At 38.6% G+C, this 19,649-nt stretch overlaps 1 protein-coding gene across 3 annotated transcripts in view; it reads right to left on the reverse strand.

Annotated features, from left to right (window-relative positions):
- Positions 1-6,291: 6,291 nt before the first annotated feature.
- BCAT1 (branched chain amino acid transaminase 1) overlaps positions 6,292-19,649 on the reverse strand; it is a 69,724-nt gene continuing 56,366 nt past the window's right edge. For all 3 annotated transcript variants that reach the window (XM_080392199.1, XM_080392200.1, XM_080392201.1), the window contains 2 exons: positions 19,433-19,507; positions 6,292-13,777 (listed from right to left, as the gene is read on the reverse strand). In XM_080392199.1, the coding sequence (XP_080248325.1) occupies positions 13,736-13,777; positions 19,433-19,507 (117 nt within the window). In that variant the 3' untranslated portion in view covers positions 6,292-13,735. The remainder of the gene's footprint in view (positions 13,778-19,432; positions 19,508-19,649) is intronic.

Genomic DNA, 19,649 nt, shown 5'->3' on the forward strand with positions numbered 1-19,649 from the left:
GTTCCAGCTTGTGAAGTTTCACTGAAACTGGAAGCAACACTGAGCTTGGCAGAAATGTGATTGTAAGGTTTAATTGAAAGAATAAGCAGGCTATTACAAATTAATGTGGAGAATGAGGCAGCCATGGTGGAATCTGTCTTCAGGTCCATATGGCCCTCCATTGCTCATTGATCATACAGCCTGTCATGCATTTATCCTCACAGGAGTCTCTCAGTTTGCTGAGAGCTATTAACCCCATTTTACAGCTGGAAAATAGGAGCTAGGAGAGTTACCTGCCTTGCTCAAAGGCACAGAAAGGAATTGATCAAGGGTAACTGCTAATCTTTTCTTCTTTTCCAGATTGCTTATAATTTTTCCCTAATGAAAATCACTTCTTATCTGATAAACTTATATTATGCACTGTAGAGGAAACCAAGAGAAGCAGTATCTTTTAAAAACAAATCATTGCAAACCAACATGGTTTAGCAATTTACTGTAATTTCAGTTTGATTTTCAGTTTTCCTGTGAAAGATCTCAAATTTATCATCTTATGACTGAATGAAACAGTAATTGTTAAAATATAAATGGTTGATTAGTGATGATCTATGGGTCAAATTTTTCTTTTTTCCCTGAAAAATTACTTTTCATTATTTAAAATGAAAACCATACATTTTCTGGTGACTAGCTCTACACAAGTACAAAATTATTTTTCTGACAATAGGTATTTTATCAGAGAAAAAAGAAGGTTAAACAACTCTACAGCAGGTGAATTTTGGCCTGAATTTCCTATACGACTTGATAAGAGCTTCACTGGGTCAGATGTTGTTGGCTTTCTCTCATGCTGCTTAAATTGTAGTAACAGATAGCAAAGCCTTATTGATGTTACTTTCTCTTTCCAGGAGAAAGTTGCCACAAAAAGACCAAGGTTTGGCAGATATAGGTACATATTCAGAAAATAAATTTTGTGTTTAAGTATGATCTTATCCTGTAAAATTTGCGGATTTTCCCTTTTGTCAGCCTGAACTTTGGCCTTAGTGACATTTCTCCTAACTTTTGAGTTGATGTTATCTTAGCACTGAAAAAGCTTGCCAATATTAAACACATGCAGATATGGGGAACTAGTACAGATGTTGGTATCTTTTTGTTGGAATGTGAAATAAGGAGTTCTCCTTTTTGCCACTTGGATGTAGCAGCATGTAGACTAGCAAAGGAAATCCTTCCAAGGGACTCAGAGTTAAACAGCTGTAAAAGGTACAATGAAGCTCTTAAGATTCACCTTAGCAGACATAAAGAGTTGCTAGGTAGGAACTCAATAACACTAATCTTTCAAAAATAGAGTAGCCATCTGACCTAAAAAATCTGCTGATTGGTTATGGTTCATATGTGTAATGACAGTATCAGTTAAAGGCATTCATGCACATATTAAAAAAGCTTCTGCCTAGGCTGACAGACAATAGCCTGGTCTTCTTGAAGTTAAAAAAATAATTAACAAAAATATGCTTTGCATCTTTGCAGGCCATACTGCACGAGGAAGAAAGAGCATCAACATTGGATGTCTCGCTAGATTCTTTCCATGACAGAAAAGTATAGGCAATGATGTTAGGTAGTATTATCTCTTTAGCTTGTTTATTTGTTAAAAAGAAGCCTTATTTCAGGAACATGCTGAGACCAAACATCAAAAGGTAGGCTCCTCAGGAACCCTCAAGTGTGCCATGCAAGTAAAACCTGCATTCCCAAAACTGTTTCTTTGCTCCTTCAGAAAAGCATATGCAACACTACCTTTCTCTGCTCTCCACCTCACACACACAGAGGCTACAAATTCTTCAGTCTGAAAAGTCCTTGGCATAGCCATGGACAAATCTGAAGATTTTTGGGTTAATGACTCACCTGACAGCAACTATTAGCACTTCCTAGCCTAACATTATCACCAATGGTAGATGCAGATAGCAAAACAGAGCAAGAGACAATGTAATTTCTCTTAGTAAGGTAATGTATCATGAGTAACCAGCTCCTGTCTCACCTTCACCATCCTAACCATGACTTTTCAAGCCTATATAACAGTGTGGAGATCACTGCCACCTAAGTAGACATAGGCATTTTGGTTACAGCAAGTACAAGACAGGTGGGATCTCTCCCCACTGGAGAGTTACTGACCCTACCCCCTTCAGGGGGAGAACCCTCTGTAGAAAACTGGCAGCAGAGGTTAGGGAGGCTTTCTAACCTTGAGCTTAGCTCAGACTTAACTGTTTTTCCTCAAGAGCCATAAAAATTTTCCACCTACCAAAGGAGGGAAACAGCAAAGGGAACCTGTGTTCCCTACAAGTTATGCTTAGAGGCGGGTATTTGTGGGAGTGTATTTTCAAGACAGGAATGTAAGCAGCTGACAAACTACTCAGGTTTTCTGTGCCTTGCATGATATAGGTAAGGACAGACCGTGGTAGAGAAATGTTGCAACACAAACACTTAGGCTGCAGCAAGGTTTTTACCATCCCATACCAGATTAACTTCAGTAAGTAGTTCCCATGCCTTGCCCTGGCACAATCACTGATTCCCCACAAGGTTTCAACAGTTCACCTACTACTTGTGCTGCTTCTTCATACTCTTCAGGCCAGTTCCTCCACTACATCCTTCTCCTTGTCTCTCCTACCTCCAGGGCACTCTCTCTCCTCCCTCTGCTTCTTCCCAGTCTCTCTTCACCAGGTGCCCCTCTTCCACACCCCTATGAGCTATTTAACTATTTAGCAGGAACAGCCACGGCTGCACCTTATCCACATCAGCCAACCCACTGCCCCTGAAGCCAGCCCACAGCTGTATATTATCAATGCTAATTAACCTGCCTTCATTCCTCTACAGAGGAAGGAAGCGATGTGAAGTTTATAAGCATTTAGGACCAATGTGAGTCTTAGCTGGTAGGATCCAGAGCAGTGGGATGGTCAGAACTCTATCCCTAGAGGTAAAAGGTACTGGAACATCAGTCTGATCTGTGGCATTTTTCTACAAATTTTTAAGCAGTGGGATTTCCTAAAAACATAAAGAGTATTTTTCACTGTCTTGATTCTAACCAGTTTTCAGCCACACCCTTATGATGAAGATACAAAATCTTCGGAAGTTCCTTTCTTTTCAAACCTGGAACATCAGTAAAGCAAATATTACAGTCTTTGCTCAGGCATGAGACTTGTATGAGCTACAGCTAAGGGAAGGCAAAAAAAATGCGCTCAGAGTTCAGCAATGACTTAAGCAAGGACTGGTGCATAAAAGTTTAAGAGCTGTAATAAAAGTGGGTAGCACCTGGGAGATATTAAAATCCTAACATTTCAATGGGTGTGACTCCTTCACTGACTTCAGCTCCTTAAAGCTCTGCCGTGGCCACAAGAGCAGCCCTGCTCTTCCAGTGCGTGGGGTCTGTGCATCTGCTTCTGCTGCCCTGTGGTCAGCGATCCGGTCACTCTGCAACTGCTTTTGTGCCAGCAGTGCCACAAAGGGAAGGTCAGGGACAGAGCAGCTGGAAATAGGAAGAGTGGAGCCTTTCTCTTCGTGCTCAGAGCATGAAAGCTAGGGGCTGAGCTATCACCAGTTGAATTTGAAGTTTCCACTGAAAGAAGTCTGTCCACTGGCTCTGCTCGGTGATGATTTATGTAAACTTCACCTAAAAGGTGGGTAAATCACAGTCTTTGTTTTCAGCTTAGGTGTAGTACACTAGATGAATCTCATCCCTATCAAAAGAAGTCAGAACAGCCCTAGCGATTTTACAGGTGATAATGTTTCTGGTAGTGGCAGCCTCCCAGCCTGTATTTGTCTGTCTATAAAGGATGGGTATAAAGTCACCGTTGCACATACAACCCTGCAAAGCACACACTTCCATATCACCACACAGCTTCAGCTGCATAGGCCATCTATACCAGAGCCTTACCTCCATCTGCCTGTGGGCAGACCCAGAGGGGCCGTTGAACACGTGCCGTGTACTGAAGATGCCTGGCCTGCTTGCTGAGCATTTACAAAATGCTGACTTCGTAGATATTACCATGTATCAAGTAAGTATTGACTTGATCCGCCTTTTGTTTGAAAGGCGTATGTTTTGTAGACTTTACAAACATGCATATGTGCCTTAGACATGCCATTGGTATTTCACCTAATAAGACAAGTTAAAATATTTAACTATTAAGTCCCTCTGAAAATATGTATTGCCTAAAATCAAAGTGTGGGTGCATTTTACAGTCTGTGGTTAGAACTCACCCATTTTAAACAAGTTTTTCAGTTTATCCTTTAGAGTTAGGTATTTCTCTAGCAAATACTGAGTTTGGTTAGGATATTTTCTTTACATATGAATTTTCTTTACCTCACTCTAAAGAAATGTTAGCCTACACAGCCTTCAAAGTAAAGGATAAATGCCTATATACCACTAAGAGCATAAATTGACCAAAGTTGAACCTTCAAAAATCATTACTCCACGAGCAAAATGGAGAAGAAAAAAAAAAAAAAGGTTACAAACCAGAGATTTTTTTGAAATCATGTCAAAAGAACATAATTTCTTTGAATGACCCACAAGAACTTAAATTAAGATAAACTGTCTTGTATAATCTGGCATCAGCAATGCTTAGAATTTAATATCCTAAATTTGTACAGATATAATATAATACCACCTGCAGATGAAGCAGGACAAACATTTTCTTACCTGGCATTAAAAATCATTCCCATGGGAGAGAGGGAAGTAGACACCTTCCACATTCTTATATTTTCTTTTACAAGTTCTCATTAGAGAAGCATCCAGAACAGCGAAGGTGCTACTACAGAAAATTTTGCTCTTCTTGGCAGCAGGGTAATTCTTTAGAAGCTCTGTTAAAATCACCATGATGCCACAATATCAGAACACTGAGCAAAAGGAAAGGAAGAAGAAAAACTGAAATTCAGCACTTTTGTTGAATACCCTCAAAACTGGCATTTCTAATTCTGCATATATTGGAATGCCCAGCTTTGTTTCCTTGCCCTGGTTGTATGTATAGAAAGCAGTTTTTTCCTTCTGCTTTGTCCTCCCGCTGTGTTATTCTAAAACTGATTTTTATTTTTTTTTTTTTGGGGGGGGGCATATCAACTTTACAAGACTGTATCCCAGATCAGAGTCCTCAGAACTGATCCTCTCCACCCCCAAGAACACACTGCTGGCGGTGGTACTGCAAGTGCTTTGTTGAACAGAACTCTTGCCAGCTATTGTGAGGCTTCAAAAGGGATGAAAATGGGGGTCTTTTTAAGTTTTGTTAAAAGGCACAGTTCTCTCTGTCTCTGAAGCCCACTCAGCACCTTGTAGGATCAGTCCTCAAATTATTACTGCTTGGGATAAGCAAGTTTTGAAGGCTGTCTTACTGAAGCTCAAGCTAGAGTTACAATTAAGAAAAGTTCCCTCAGGATTAAAGGGGAGAAGCCAAACTGCAGGAATAAAGCCTGATTCTGACATGTTAGGCTCGTTCTCCTAGCAGTAATTAACAACTTTCAGTACTTGCCTATCTATAGCTTCTTTAAAGTGTCCTGTATCCATGCCAGCTTTCCCTGAAGTCACTGAGAACCAAATCAGATGGAAAATTTACCCTGATGTGTACTTTACCACAGCACGGATTAGTACTACCTTTAATCACAGTATTCCCTGCACTGAAAAGGGGGAGTATGTCAAGAATTTTGGTAAATATAGCTATTACACATGGCAAATGTCAAGATTTTAACACCACCCACTTTTCAGCACTTTCCATCTTCAAAGGGCTTCCCATCGGTTGACATACCTTAATGACTATTCAAAACCGCCTCATGAAGTAAGTGCTCAAAGTATGAAGTTGTTTTCTGGCTTTCTTCTCTCTCGAGTTCATCGTCCCAAACCCTTTAGAATGGGGGCTGTATTCAATCACTGCTACGTGGTCCTGGCACATTAAAAAGCTGTTTCATGACAACATGGTTAGCAGGTAGGTAGTTTTGCTGCTTGATTTGTCCAGCATTTTACTGTCAGTGGACTAACAGGCTCAGCCTCCAGGCTTGGCAGGGTAGATGCATGTCTGCTGTTGTTAAGACCTCACTCTTCCCTCTGAGTGTCATCCTTAGAATTCAGTGGAAGGCAGAATATAGGCTTTGCATTTTGACTACAGAGTTAGCTTATCTCTTACCACTTGTATCTTGCTTTGCTGTTCTTAGGTGCCACACTTCATTTGGTAATTCTTTTTTCTTTTCACCCAGCCTTCAAGAATTTATTTCATAAAAGCTCCCATCTATGGGATAATTATGCTTAGTTAGCTGTACTCAACAGTGATGATTTCATAACATGCCACAAACAGGTGCCCATTAAATTCCTTTATTGGAGACAGAAACATTGCATAATTACAGATTTGATGAGGAAAACTGCAAATAGTATAGACCGTTTCTACTGCCAGCAAAATACAGTTATTACAGGATTTATAGACATACAAATATAAAGTGTTTCTTTCATGCCAGATGGTCGGTACATAACAATGCCATTAGGAGCGCTTAATTGTGCTTCTACAAAACCTTTAGAGAAGAATGAGGTAGAGTTTCCTTTAGTTTATCCAGTATTTTTTCACACATCTGTCCCTTACTGCTTTTATATGTTCAGATCCTTGTAAAATACCCAGTTAACTTTAACATTTGAGAAAAGAGAGACCCTTCAGAGGTGTTTACTTCTCCCTCTTTTAGTTGCTAACTTCCCACTGCTTATACGCTACAATTCCAGTAACTATTACTGCACCCTTCTAAATGCCTTGAAAGTCAGGTAGACTGGGCCATATGTCTTTTCACATTTATTGTTTTAACAGAAACTGTTTGCAATTAGCTTCAGATAAAACTCTTGTCTCCATCACGGCAAAGAACATTTTACATTCTGTCACTCTCTACTATAGTGGCCAAGCTAGAGTCCAAGCCATCTCCCCAGGAGATGGAGGGAATAGATTCACCTTAACATCCTCAACTATAGAGCAGAGTTAATGATGCATTTGTCTCCTATTTGCGGTTCTAGTCAACTATCAGGCCATTAGAAAATGAATATAAATTATGGGAAGAGAATAGGCCACTGACCTGTAGAAAACAGTTTCTCACTGTTAGATATCTGGAGCTTTACCTGTTTGTTTTGATCTAATATTTTACTGTTTCATGACATGTGTGTGGCAGATTTCAGTCAAGATACTAAGGCCCAAGTTATGAAAACATAAGCATAGATCTATGTATTTAAGTAACTGAATAACAGCAATCTTAAATAGCAATAGCAATCTACTATCCTGCTAGACATTTGGTATACGTGAGTAGTCTCTGTTTTGGACTGAATGAGAACGGTAATGAAGTTGTTCTGACCTCCTGTTTTGACCAACTTGATGAGTAATTTTACTCTCCTTCCTTAGCATGCCTGTTCTGGAAAGAGAAGACTTTTCACTTCACTTTTTGCTCTCACATTTGATGCAAGCACTTAGTACTTACTAAAAATCCGAGAGTGCACTCGTAGGGTACAGTAGAGAAAAAAACTGTTATTTCAGCTGAAGAAGTCACAATTCTTGTGGTGGCCAAATCATAATGAAGAGGGGATTTGCCATACAGGAAGAAGGTGATTACATGATTGAATAAGAATGTTTCCTTTCTTCTCATAACCTACTGAGACATGATAGTTCAATATAATAGTTCAGTGATGCTGTATCAGAATTCTAAAATGAAAAGCAAAATTTTTTATTAAAAGGTGCAAAATTTAAAGATTCCATGTTCATATCTTGATCACTTTGATCATAAAATGAAAGAAAACTTGTTCATGCAAGATAGTACCACGTGAAATAACTTCTGAAATCTTCCATCTCACACTTAAATGACTGCTCTAAGCCTGACAGAATCAAGTTCTATAAAGAATTAGTATTACTAAGAGAACCAGCTCTTAGAAACCTTCCCAACTCTTGCTTAGAAAAAGAAGGGGAAAAAAAAAAAGAGAGAGAGAGAAAAAAGAAGGAAAGAAAAAAGTACACTTTTTTTATGTACTATCCCCTGCATACCTCTTTGGTAAAAAACCCAAGAATTACCAGTGTTGGAAAACCATTTGGAACACTGTAGTTACTTTCTTCCACAAAGTTGTCTTCTCTTTTTCTACCTTAACTTTATCCAGCTGGTTTTTTACAGACTTGAAAATTATATATCAAGGTCTTAAATCTTCCTTAAGATCCTCCTAGGAACATGAAATTTAAGACTCTTTTTAAAAGCATGGCATGAGAATTTAGGACTGTGGTAAAAATCAGACTGAATAAATTAAGTTTTAAGATAAGCAAATGGTATAAATTCATGTTCAGATAGAGGGACAAGGATCTAGCCATTCTGTTATTACTAGCAAATTTAAAATCCATTATTTTTACTAAATTTGGGTGTGATTAACCTTGCCAGTGTGGTTAGTGAGATTTGTTTCTATCTGAGCCACTAATTCCAATGGCTTGACCATTCTAATTCAATGTTGTTCCACACCTGCTAAGTCCTAATGTGCTTGACTGTTCTAGCTCAAGGTAATGGCTAAGTTAGTTTTGTTTATGGAGTTGGGGATATATTTGCCAACTGTGCTGTAGACGGCACTCAGATTTTGCATAGTCAGGGAAAATATCCTGGAATTCCCACCAATAACCATCATACTTAAAGGAAGGCACAGACAGAAGGACTGCTACAACAGTATTTTTCACCAATGCAATATCAGTCCTCTCTTTTGCCATTATGACTAAAAATACACTTACTAAGAAGTTACTTAGCTTAAATGATTTAGGACCTATGAATTATTTTTCCAAATCTTGAGGACAGTGACAAAATACAGTAAAACACAGCTGACACTCCCCAATTGCTAAATACTGCAGTTTAGAAAATTTGTAGTCAAGATTGATAAAGAGGTCTGTCACAAGTGCTACATGACAAAGCGTACCTGTAGAATAGTTGTAATCTAATGACTCTGCATTGAGAGGTACAAGACTTCCTTCAAGCATCACTTCTCAATAAGATAGCATTGTTTGAGAGGTGGTGGTGAATTCTCTTTTCAAGATCTTTCTGTATGGTACTTTATATTCTGAACTACATGTTTTGCTTGTTTATGGGTTCATACAGCAAACCTTAAACATATTTCTCATTCAAATAATGGTTTTCTCCTGTATAATCAAATACTTCTACTCTAAAGCAACCCTTGAAATACTGGACTTTACATGGTATCTTTCTCTGCTGCTTAAAAAGTTTTCTGGAAAGCTTATTTGGTCTGTAGTAAAATAACTTTTTATGCAAAAGTTTGGATTAGAGTTAAAAGTGGTATAAGTGGTAGTACTACTACTCTGCATTTACAAAGAAATTAGGTAACTTTTCCAGGGTCACAAAGTCAGTGGTAGTCTATTCAGGAATTACATATGCAGATGGCAAAGTACAATTCTGATCTTGAACACCTGCAAGATGAACAAAACTTTGTTGTTTTTTTTAAACGGCCACTATGGCTAAAAGCAAAAAAAATGTGCAAAATTTGCTTAAATGGTCACTGTTAGACATGAGACCAAATGGCATCATGATAGGCGGCTGGGGAAAAGGGGCTGCAAGTCTGTGTGGAAGGGAGAGAAAGACAGCAGGGAACAACCCACCTCAGGGCATGCTCAACCATCATTTATGCCTGCCCACCTCTCAGTATACGAGCCTGACACCAGAACATTAAAACTTAGCATCACTAAGGTGAATCCCATGCAGAGAGAGCCAATGTGCCACAGACTGGCACACTGTGCTACCTCCTCTGTATCCTATTTCATTACAAGGCACTATCAATAGACAGCTCACACTAAGCAGTCTGTTGAGATTATGCAGATTGTTTGGGAGAGGTCATTGAATTCAAGAGGGCTCCTCCTCTAATTAGGCAGCTATGAGATGGGTCCCAGCTGTTTTTCTGTCTACCTCCTTGGAAGACCATGTATTAGACAGACCTTTCAAATAACTTGCACTCCAAATGACTCGAGTATCACATTTCTCTAAATTACCACTCTTCAAACCTGAGGAGAAATAAGTATAAAATAAGTATACAGGAGAGGATCAGTGATATCTCTCTGTTGAATTACATAAGCCCTAAACATGAGTTTATCTAGAAAGAGAAGTGGAGGATAACTGCTTTTTGGCTTGAGATAGTTGAACAGGTGTAAACAATGGCTGAGCAGAGAGATCTCTCACTATCTTGATTTTGTTTTATCAGACTTCCCTTCTATATCCCAGAAAAATCATTTGCTTTGCATTGTTACAGACTGAACAGATTATCTACCTGAAGGAGGAACCTTTATTAGCATTCTCACCAGAGACTGTCACTGTAAATTCTCAGTCTATTTGCCCTTATTGCAGTTAAGAATCTTGTTAATGTCAGTTGCTGAGGCCATAACTCTTGGCATCAGAAGAGCTTGTATGAAATGCAGGTCTCATGAAAAGTTCTCTCATTTGAAGGACTTCTTTCCTATGCATGAATCGTGCTCACCAAACTGAAAAGTAAGGACATGCTCAATACTGAAAATAATAATCAAAAGAATGAAGGGGCGAAGAAAGAACATATGAAAATTAGAGTTCATTATTATCATTTTAAAGTAACAGTGTTTGTAAAACATAAGCATGTGAAAGGCTGAATCTCATTTGATCAATCCAATTAAACATTAAATAATTGCAGCCAATTATGCAAATATCACAAAACAATATTAATTTATCTTTTTTGAACAGTCTCAAATTTTCCTAACGTTAGACTTTCTTATGTCTTAAAAGATCAATTACCAGAACCATAACTCAGTGATGAAGAATGAATAATCGCCTAGATATGATGTATTGTACTCTTTCTATGTAAGTCTGTTGCAATTAAACAAATAGGGCACACGGAGAAAAGATGTGCAGATGTTCTTTTACAATCTATTAGCTCAGGGAATACCACAGTTCCCTCCTAAATTGTACAGGCAAAAATAGGAAGAATACAATACCAAATACTGTTATTTACACTTTTTTTTTTCCTTTGGTTAACAGGATAAAAAAGCAGTGGCAGAATGCAGGGTAGGACAGCATGCAACATTAGAAGAATTTCCTGTATTATACTGACCTGTCAGCTCCCTTATTTAGGTTTTAAAGTTTAAAATCGAGAACCTATTCACCTGGTTCCTGTTTGGAAATAAGTACAACTTTGAGTTGACATAGCCAGCGTAAAGCAATTAACCAAGATGTTAAAGACAACTAACATATACACACTACATGTTTTCATTCTTCTATGCCAGAAAAGTCTACACATTTCTGTGGATCATTTCAGTTTCAGCTCTCATCATTTTGAAGTCTCCATCAGCTCAAAATGTGCAGTAAAAGGAAAGGTATCTCTCCGATCAGTGCAGGAAACCGTGCAAACCACAACAAATGAAACTGCCTCGTTTCCTCACATGAAATTACTTGCATCCAATTTAAGAAGAGTTTTACACAACTTTTAGGTTGACACCACAGTAAAATAATTTTTCTAACTGGTCCTTACTCATTCTGACTAGGGAATAGATTACTGCTGGTATACTGATGCCTTTGTGAGGACTTTTGATATATGATACTTGCTAACTCTATCAACATCCTGAGATGTTAAGGTATCGTACAACCTCTTCGCCATGCATCTGAAGTTAGACATTCCCACTTTTCCTTTTGCTGCTAAATCCAAGAGGAACATGAGGGGACTGATTAGATAGTTCAGTAACAGGAAGCCACATGTGGTTGCTCATTACATACTCTTCAGAGAGCTCCATGCCACACTCTAGTTAAAGGCACTCTTTAGTTATGATACTTGTCCCATTGGATAAAACTCTCTACCCCACATCACATCTTGACATATTCCACATGTTAGTTTTACCACCTATCTAATTAAATAAAAGAAAGACTACCAGCAGCTTACGATACATAGTAAGATACTGAACGAAGACCAGCACATGATACAGATTCAAATGGTCAGAAAAGCAGACACACAATACTATTGCTACTGTAAGTGAAACAACATTTTGTGCTTGCAGCTGTATTCTAAAGAGAAAACTATCCAACAATTTTAACAATGGTTACGTTGTCAGAGGGAACCTTCAACTGTTCTTCATTAAAAGATTAAATTGGACTGCAGTGAAAGATAGTAAAAGTCATGATGTGAGGGAGCAAAAGAAAGGATAGCTAAGCAGGGGTTGTCTTTAAAATCTGACAAAAAATGAACAGGAAAGCCATAAGGCTACTTTTTAGCAGTTGCATAAGGCATGGATGGTCTATTAGAAATTATATTTTGCCTTTTTAAGCTATGATAACATATGCCAATAACTACAAAGATTTATAAAGCATGGGAGAGATACTCTTGTGTCTTAAAAAAAAAAATAAAGTGCTAAAAATGTCCCTTCATACTGGTGCATCTCTACTGGAAACTATGGCAATAAATGTTTCACTTTTACTCCTTATAGGACTCCATTAGTGTCAGTAAAGTTTCACCAGTTTTACACTGAAGTAGCACTTTGGAACATTGATACGGTGATCCTTTTTGGCAAGAGGTATCTTAAAGCTGTTCAACAAAGCTGTGTGCAAAAAGAGAAAGCTAATAAATATTACAGTATGATTGTTAGTGAATGTTCCCTAACTGTGGGCTACATGCTTTATATCGCTTCCAATAGTACCAAGACTGCATGTGAGAGAGTAGCGGTGTAGGAAGTATGCGCTTAATCAGAATGAAACCACGGTTTAAATGAAATATCTTTCCTTATTTTGCTAGATATTTTCTGTTGACAACACAGCTTGTTCCTTAATAGGAAGGCTCTTATTAAAGTACATGTGTCAATGGACGCTGAATAGATTTCATACGGAGTGGTGAAAGGGACAAGAAAAACATTTTGCTGTTCTAAATCATGTGACTGAATGATGAAAGAAATTCCTCCACCCAAAGGTTTGGTTGCTGTGAAGAGCGGTTCAACTTTCACAGCCACAGTTGTCTAATCTTATTTTCTAGACATTTGCCTGGAAGGCAACACTGTCCGTGTGCCCGGCTCTGTGCTAGGCCAGACAAAAGGTAATTCTTGTCTCAGCAGGGCTTGACCCAGCCCTGTAAATCACATATGGAAGGATGTATTCAACTGTTAAAGAGGTACGCACTGCCCAAGCAGCCACTGCATATCCCTATGGAGGGAAAGGCAATAGGCCAATAGGGAGTGTATTGCAGACTAGATTGATTCAGAAATTTGGCCTAAAGGACAGAGCTGTTATTTGAGAGGCTATGCACAGGGGAATCTAGAGGGCTATGCAAATGCAGGAATCTCCCATACAAGCAGAATATGAAAAAAAAGAATGTGTGGCTAAACTTGTTTCCTGAACACAGAGCAAAAGGCAGAATAATGTCAATAGAACCCTGCAGCCAGCTAGCAGGCAGCGTCCTTGTGCTATATGATGTGCTCTGCTGGTGATGGCAGTTAAAACAAATCAAACTGAAGAGCAGTTGAAGAGCATTTTACAAGTTTTCAGACCACATAAGATACAAGGAGGCACTAAGAAAACCATTAGGTAAGTTCTATTGCTAATATTTAGCACCTCTACCAAGAAGACAGGCTTCTACCAACAGGATTACAGTAAAAATCAAAATGATTGTGTTCACATTCGCCGGATTGTGGAGACAATCATCCTGGGGAGCAAACTGATATAGAAACTATGCTACACACAGGCAGCTACAGAAGTTGTTGTTATTCATGTCTGTTCTGTCTGGAGGGTCTGAACTCTTCCACTTTCATGACACCAGCACTGCCCAATCGCTGTCTTCTCTTCCATACTGAAATGAAGCAAATAGGGAGTTTAAGAATAAAAGTTAAAAGTAACAGTGTACAATTATTATAACTTCTTTGGTCTATCCTCAGAGATACTCACATCCACCATCCTGATAGTACGATACACTACTTCTTGTGTCATTACTTCTGTCTCTGATTTGAGTGAAGCCTAAAGGCAGCTTGAAGCTTTATCCACCTTCTGACAGGCAGACTAGAAAGGAGCGATACTGAGACTCACTAGAGATGATACAGAATAGTCCTGCTTCACCAGAGCTTTCCATCAGTTTAATAGTTATTCCCTGAGGTCAGTTCAGTAATTCATATATAAGTATGCCCCTGCTCCAGCTCCAATAAACAAACACGTTTGGTTTTCTTTCTTTTTATTTTCAGGGTGGCTTTTTATTACAGCATTCTGGTTGAATGTGAAATAAAACCCATCACAAATACCACAGAGTAAAATTAGAGAGAACTGTAACCCAAATAAAACAAGTTGTCTTTCCATATGCAAACCAACAGGATCACCACACAGAAATGAAGGCAAGCTACCACGTGGAGCTGTATCTCTTCCAGGGGGGGATACAGTCCCAAGGCAGCACTTTTGGTTGTTAAACTGATTCCGTGTTCTAAAGCTTTTTGTCACCATTCCTGTAAACAATGCTCCAGGGAGCCCCGAAAATGCACACAGGGCTCAAGCATATAAGCAAAGCACTGCTGTGGATAGACTACTAGCAGTTGTAAGTTGGGAGCCCTTGCCCTCATAGTACCATGTTCAAGAAGCTTCAAAACACTGTTCATCAAGGAATAAAGACTGGTTTTAGAGGCTTTATGTAGGCTGAAAAGATCACGTGATGATAATTTCTCCAGAGAGGATGAAAGGAAACTCCTCCAATCCAGGTTCTGCATCAGCCGGAAAGGAGATAAAGGGACATTAAAGCAGGGAAAAGACAACAGCTCCAAATCAGGATCAGCCAGAAAAAAACACATTTCTAGATCCACAAAGGAATGATGTTCAGTGTGCTTGTGTTTTACTCTTTACTCCAGTGGGTAAAGCCTCTAAATGACCTCCACATCTACTTTTTCTTTTCATTACTAATTCTGCTGCTCCTGTTCTGCAGCCTGTGATGTGGTTGACTAAAAACTGATATGGTGCTACACAGGACCTTGGATAAATTACTTGTTCAAAGGATTTCCAGCTTACATTCCCAGATGTCAGTGTGGCTGCCTTGGGAACTCTAACCAAGGAAAAGCAAATGTATCATCAGTTTAACCGCAAAGCACTGGATTACCTTCATGTGTGGCAATTTTGTGAAGATGGGGACAAAGGGAGGAGAAAAAAAGATGAAAAAAAAGAGATGTCTTTGACCTTCGTATCACTGCTTCTTAGAGAAAAGGTGGTACCCCCACCTACCCCAAATCGGAAAGCAGGCAAAGGCCAGGGGGTTATTTGAAAGTTTTGCTGGCTTTAGGTAGTAGTATCATCTAATGCACTGCTGCTGACTTCAGAAATTGCAAGGGTCGGTCTGAGTTGCCACTAGACTGCAGATTGAACCTGCTTCCAGAATTAACAGAGCAATGTAGATGTTATACCACAATTAAGATATTTTCATCCCAGAAATAAAAGCAGATTTAGCTTCCTCTTCTGATTTTGTCAAAGACTTTGTGACCTCAGGCTACTCAATCCCATCCCTCTTTCCCACCCTGTCCCAGGTCTTGCTTTGTAAAAATTAACACATGCATTCTCCTTCCCTGGTTGCTTTTCTGCTGGCCTGCCCATTTAGATTGTGCAACTCTGAGAAAGAGAAGGGTTTTGACTAACAGGCTATTTACTGCTGTTTGATTGCAGTGTTTAAATCTATTTTATATCATGTAGTATAAATATATCTTACCTTCTATCTATCCCTTCCAAGCTGCATCCTGATGTATACTTTAAAGGGTATAGCAAAAGCTTTATTTATTCTCAAAGCATGGAATACAAACCCACAAAAACATGAGTGGTATTTCATTGAGTGTATTCCCAGAGAAAAGAATCTCTTTAAATCATCTAATTCAAACAGTTCTAGAAGACATGTGTACTATGACTAACTCATTCATAAGCACACCATTACTGTACACAATGTAAATTACTTAATCCAAAATCTTTATCAGCCTTAAGTAATCATGACTTCCACTTAGTGATAGAAAGGGAAATATGTATCACAGTGCTTCTACTATTTCTCTCAACTAGCATGAGAAATAGAATCAGTTCTGCCCATGAGTTTCTAATTTGTCACTCTAGCTCTAGTTCCACCGAACAGCTGTTCAAATCCAAAGAAATCCTGTTTAACACAGAAGACTTGCAAAAGAACAACGAGCAGCAAGAAAACAGACTTGGAAACACAATAATGAAGATAATCTGAAAATGTTAAAAAAGCATGTGTTGTACACAAGGGAATCAGTATAATGATGTTGGATATGGAGCCCTGCACCTCTTGGTCACAGGTTCAAATGAAGGACAATGTTGGTATTGAGAATTTTTACTTTTTTACAAATGTCCATTGTCCAACATGAAATGGATACATCACCCTAGTTCAGGCAACAGCAGAGCACAGAGACCAAAGTTGTGTTTGGCTGTCATTTCCATTGCATTTTACTCTTCAGAACTTGAACGTTCTTTGGAATAACAGCCTCAAGACTGTCCAAATGATATGACAATAGTCCAATGATACTGTAAAGAGATCTCCCCCCGACACGCCCTCCTGGTAAAATACACAAAAGGTCTTTGTGAAAGATCCTAAAAAATCCCCTGACATTTTAAGAATATTATATATTCCATTTTGTGTGTTGCAGCACTGTTTTCTGTATGACAACCTGGGGTCTGTTTGGATATGAGCTCATCTCTCCACAGAAAAGTGAAGAAACACAATCAGCAACCGCTGACTGACTCTTACATGGGAAGCAGCCATCACCTGCTTCAAAATCATGTTTCTAACAATGAAGTGTTCTAAGTCTCCTGGCTTTTTTAAAGAAGGACGAAAACCCAGAAGTAAACATACACATAATAGTCCAGCACTTTCCAGCAGTGATGGATTTACTCTCGGTATGTAACTAATGAACACAAGTTATGTACATAGTTGAAAGGCAAAAAGGTACATATGCATAGTTGTAAAGCGAAAAGCTCCAAGAAAGATAATTGCTAGAAACAATCTACACTTTTTCAGCCACCTCCTGATCCTTGGTTGGGGATGGAAAAACAGGGTGATTGGGGAGGGCATGGGAGGAAGCCTCAGGGAGCCGGCTGGATGGATTTGTCTTAATAATCCACTCATCATCTACTGGCCAAGGGAGAAAGACACATGTTCCAGTGTTGTCTTCTGAAATAGAATTCTGGATTTCACAAGCCACTTTTCTAGAGAAGGCACGCGCTTGTCTCATGACACAAACTGTTAAAGCAGTACCTACTCCACACATAACACTCAACAAGGTGCTGGAACTGGCTTTAACTCTTTCTGATGCTGAGCGGTTCCATGACTACAATTAGAAGTGATCAGTGAAGACTCAAACTGATCACAAATTGCTGAAGTTCCTAATGTACATGGCAAAAGCATCACCTAGACCTCAGAAGGTAACACAGGAATTACACAAGTGTTTTCAGACATTAAAGATAGATACTTGACATGCTCTTTAATATAGAGCAGAGAGCTATAGGAATAGTGATTCGTATGTACCACAATGAAAAGTGTATAATAAATCTGGACATATGACAACAACAAAAGAAGTGATGGGCACCAGATGTTATTTTAGATAGGTGTATCAGGCACTCGGGATGAGAAAGATGAAATAAAACTGTGGTATGTAGTGGGATTCTGGAGAAAGACTACTTTGTATTCCCATATATTAAGATGACAAAAATGTTGCATGTAACTGAGCTGGGAACACGTAAAACTCAGCTTCAACTTCCCCTCAACAAATCATGAAATCTAGAACCAAAGGCACCTATACATCTTCCTAACTACCAGTCCTACTATTTTAAGAGAAGGCCCTGATCCCAAGCCGTTACAGTTGGCACAGCTGAAACAACAGGAAGATGGAGGAACGTGTCTTTTTGGCTCCAGGAAAGTTGGCTCAGCCATCAACACAAAGGTACCAGAATATTAAGAATTCTTTCCTCTGTGAGTCGCAGCCAGAAATGTCCAATACTATTCTGAAGAACAAGAAATGCTGATCCCATGTCACCCTCCTAGTGAAGAACAGTCAGGTGGTCTTGCTGCATCATTTGAGCTACAACTCCTAGGGAAAAAGTAGTTAATGCTGAAAAGCAGAAGCTGTGAAGGTATGTAGAGAATCAAGAGTACAGAAGAACCACTGAAACAATATGAGATGTCCTGGCTTCCTTGTCTAAGACTGCTTCACCCTACTTGAATTAAGCAATGAGAAAAACCCATAATGAATAGCAAAGGATTTAAACTTGGACTGCAATATAGCACAAAACACTGGAGAAATAACATTACATAAAGAATCTGCTCGTCATGAGATTTTAGGTGGATCAACATACAACAACAGACAGCAGTTCACAAGTAGTTTTTGTTTGGGGTCTCATCAGAAGAACACTGTGTCATATTATTTCTACACACTAGTAAAGGGCCTGTAAAATAGAAAGATAAATCAATTTTAGGGCTCTTTCTTTAAAAGTTCTGATTATTTTATGGGATTCACAGAGTTGCTATGTGGTACAGTGTATCTCTCAATCTTTCAAGAAAATTCTTACTTCAGGGCTTACTGGCAGGAAGATAAAAACTGCAGTAGCATATCTAAGATTATATTGAGCCAAAAGCTAAGAATATAGAACAGTAACCATCAGACTTAATTTGGAAAAAATCATGCCAATACTGTCAAGCAGCTGCTATCAGACCTTAAATAAAGGGGCTTGTAACTTGCCAAGACCTATTCCTATCCCCAAATCCCTCCCACCATAAACTACACTAAACAAGGAAAAGAAAACAGGCAACTAAAATAAGAAGGCTCATCATGTGCTGCTAATTGACTTTAACCGAAATGGTATTGACTCCTGTGCCCAGACGGGGAGGTCAAGCACAGATTCCAAATAGACTTTGATTTTTAGGAAATCACAGAGGAAAGAAAGAACTGTTTTAAGGATAAAAAGTGACTGTGTAATTGGAAAGATGCTGAGAAACAACTGGTGATCAGTTGGCTGTTCCCAGTGAATGCTTACTATTTCACCCATCTGTTTATTGATTAGCCTGTATTCATTTGTGATCAGTGTTATCAAGATGCTCCATAATGTTGTTTTTTCCTCCTTAAAAAGGAACCTACAGCAACAGTACTGGATTTCACTGATAACAGTAATATCTTAACTCTCACCCAGCTTCCAAGATGAACAGGGAAAAATTAAATCACTCTCCATCCATATCATACTTTCTCAAGGGAAAAAAAACCACACAAATTGATAGAATAACCACATCAAACATAAAAGCCTATATAATATATACAAAATATATTAAAAGAAATATATAAAAAGAAATATGTATTACAATACATCTAATGTATATTTGTTCATATAGATTATATATATATAGCACCACTATTAAAAAGATTATTTTCTGGTGTTTTCCAATGTTCACCTTTTATTATTTTATCTGGTTAAAGAAGAGGAAGCACCTTACCTGGATATCACTCAGCTTGTTCAGGAAACGGGTTGTTAACTGAGGTCCATTCTCCATAGTTGGAATGTGCAAATGCTGCCGTGGAATAAAGAAAGGGCAAGGGGTGTGGAGAGAAAGAATAACATGTCATAATAACTTCATGTACATATGAATACCTTAGGGTCATCAACAATTTTAATAAATATTTATCAAGCTTTCTAGCCCTCCTTACAAGTAG

This window comes from Falco punctatus (genome assembly GCF_963210335.1).
Source record: "Falco punctatus genome assembly, chromosome: 6".
Lineage (NCBI taxonomy): Eukaryota > Metazoa > Chordata > Aves > Falconiformes > Falconidae > Falco > Falco punctatus.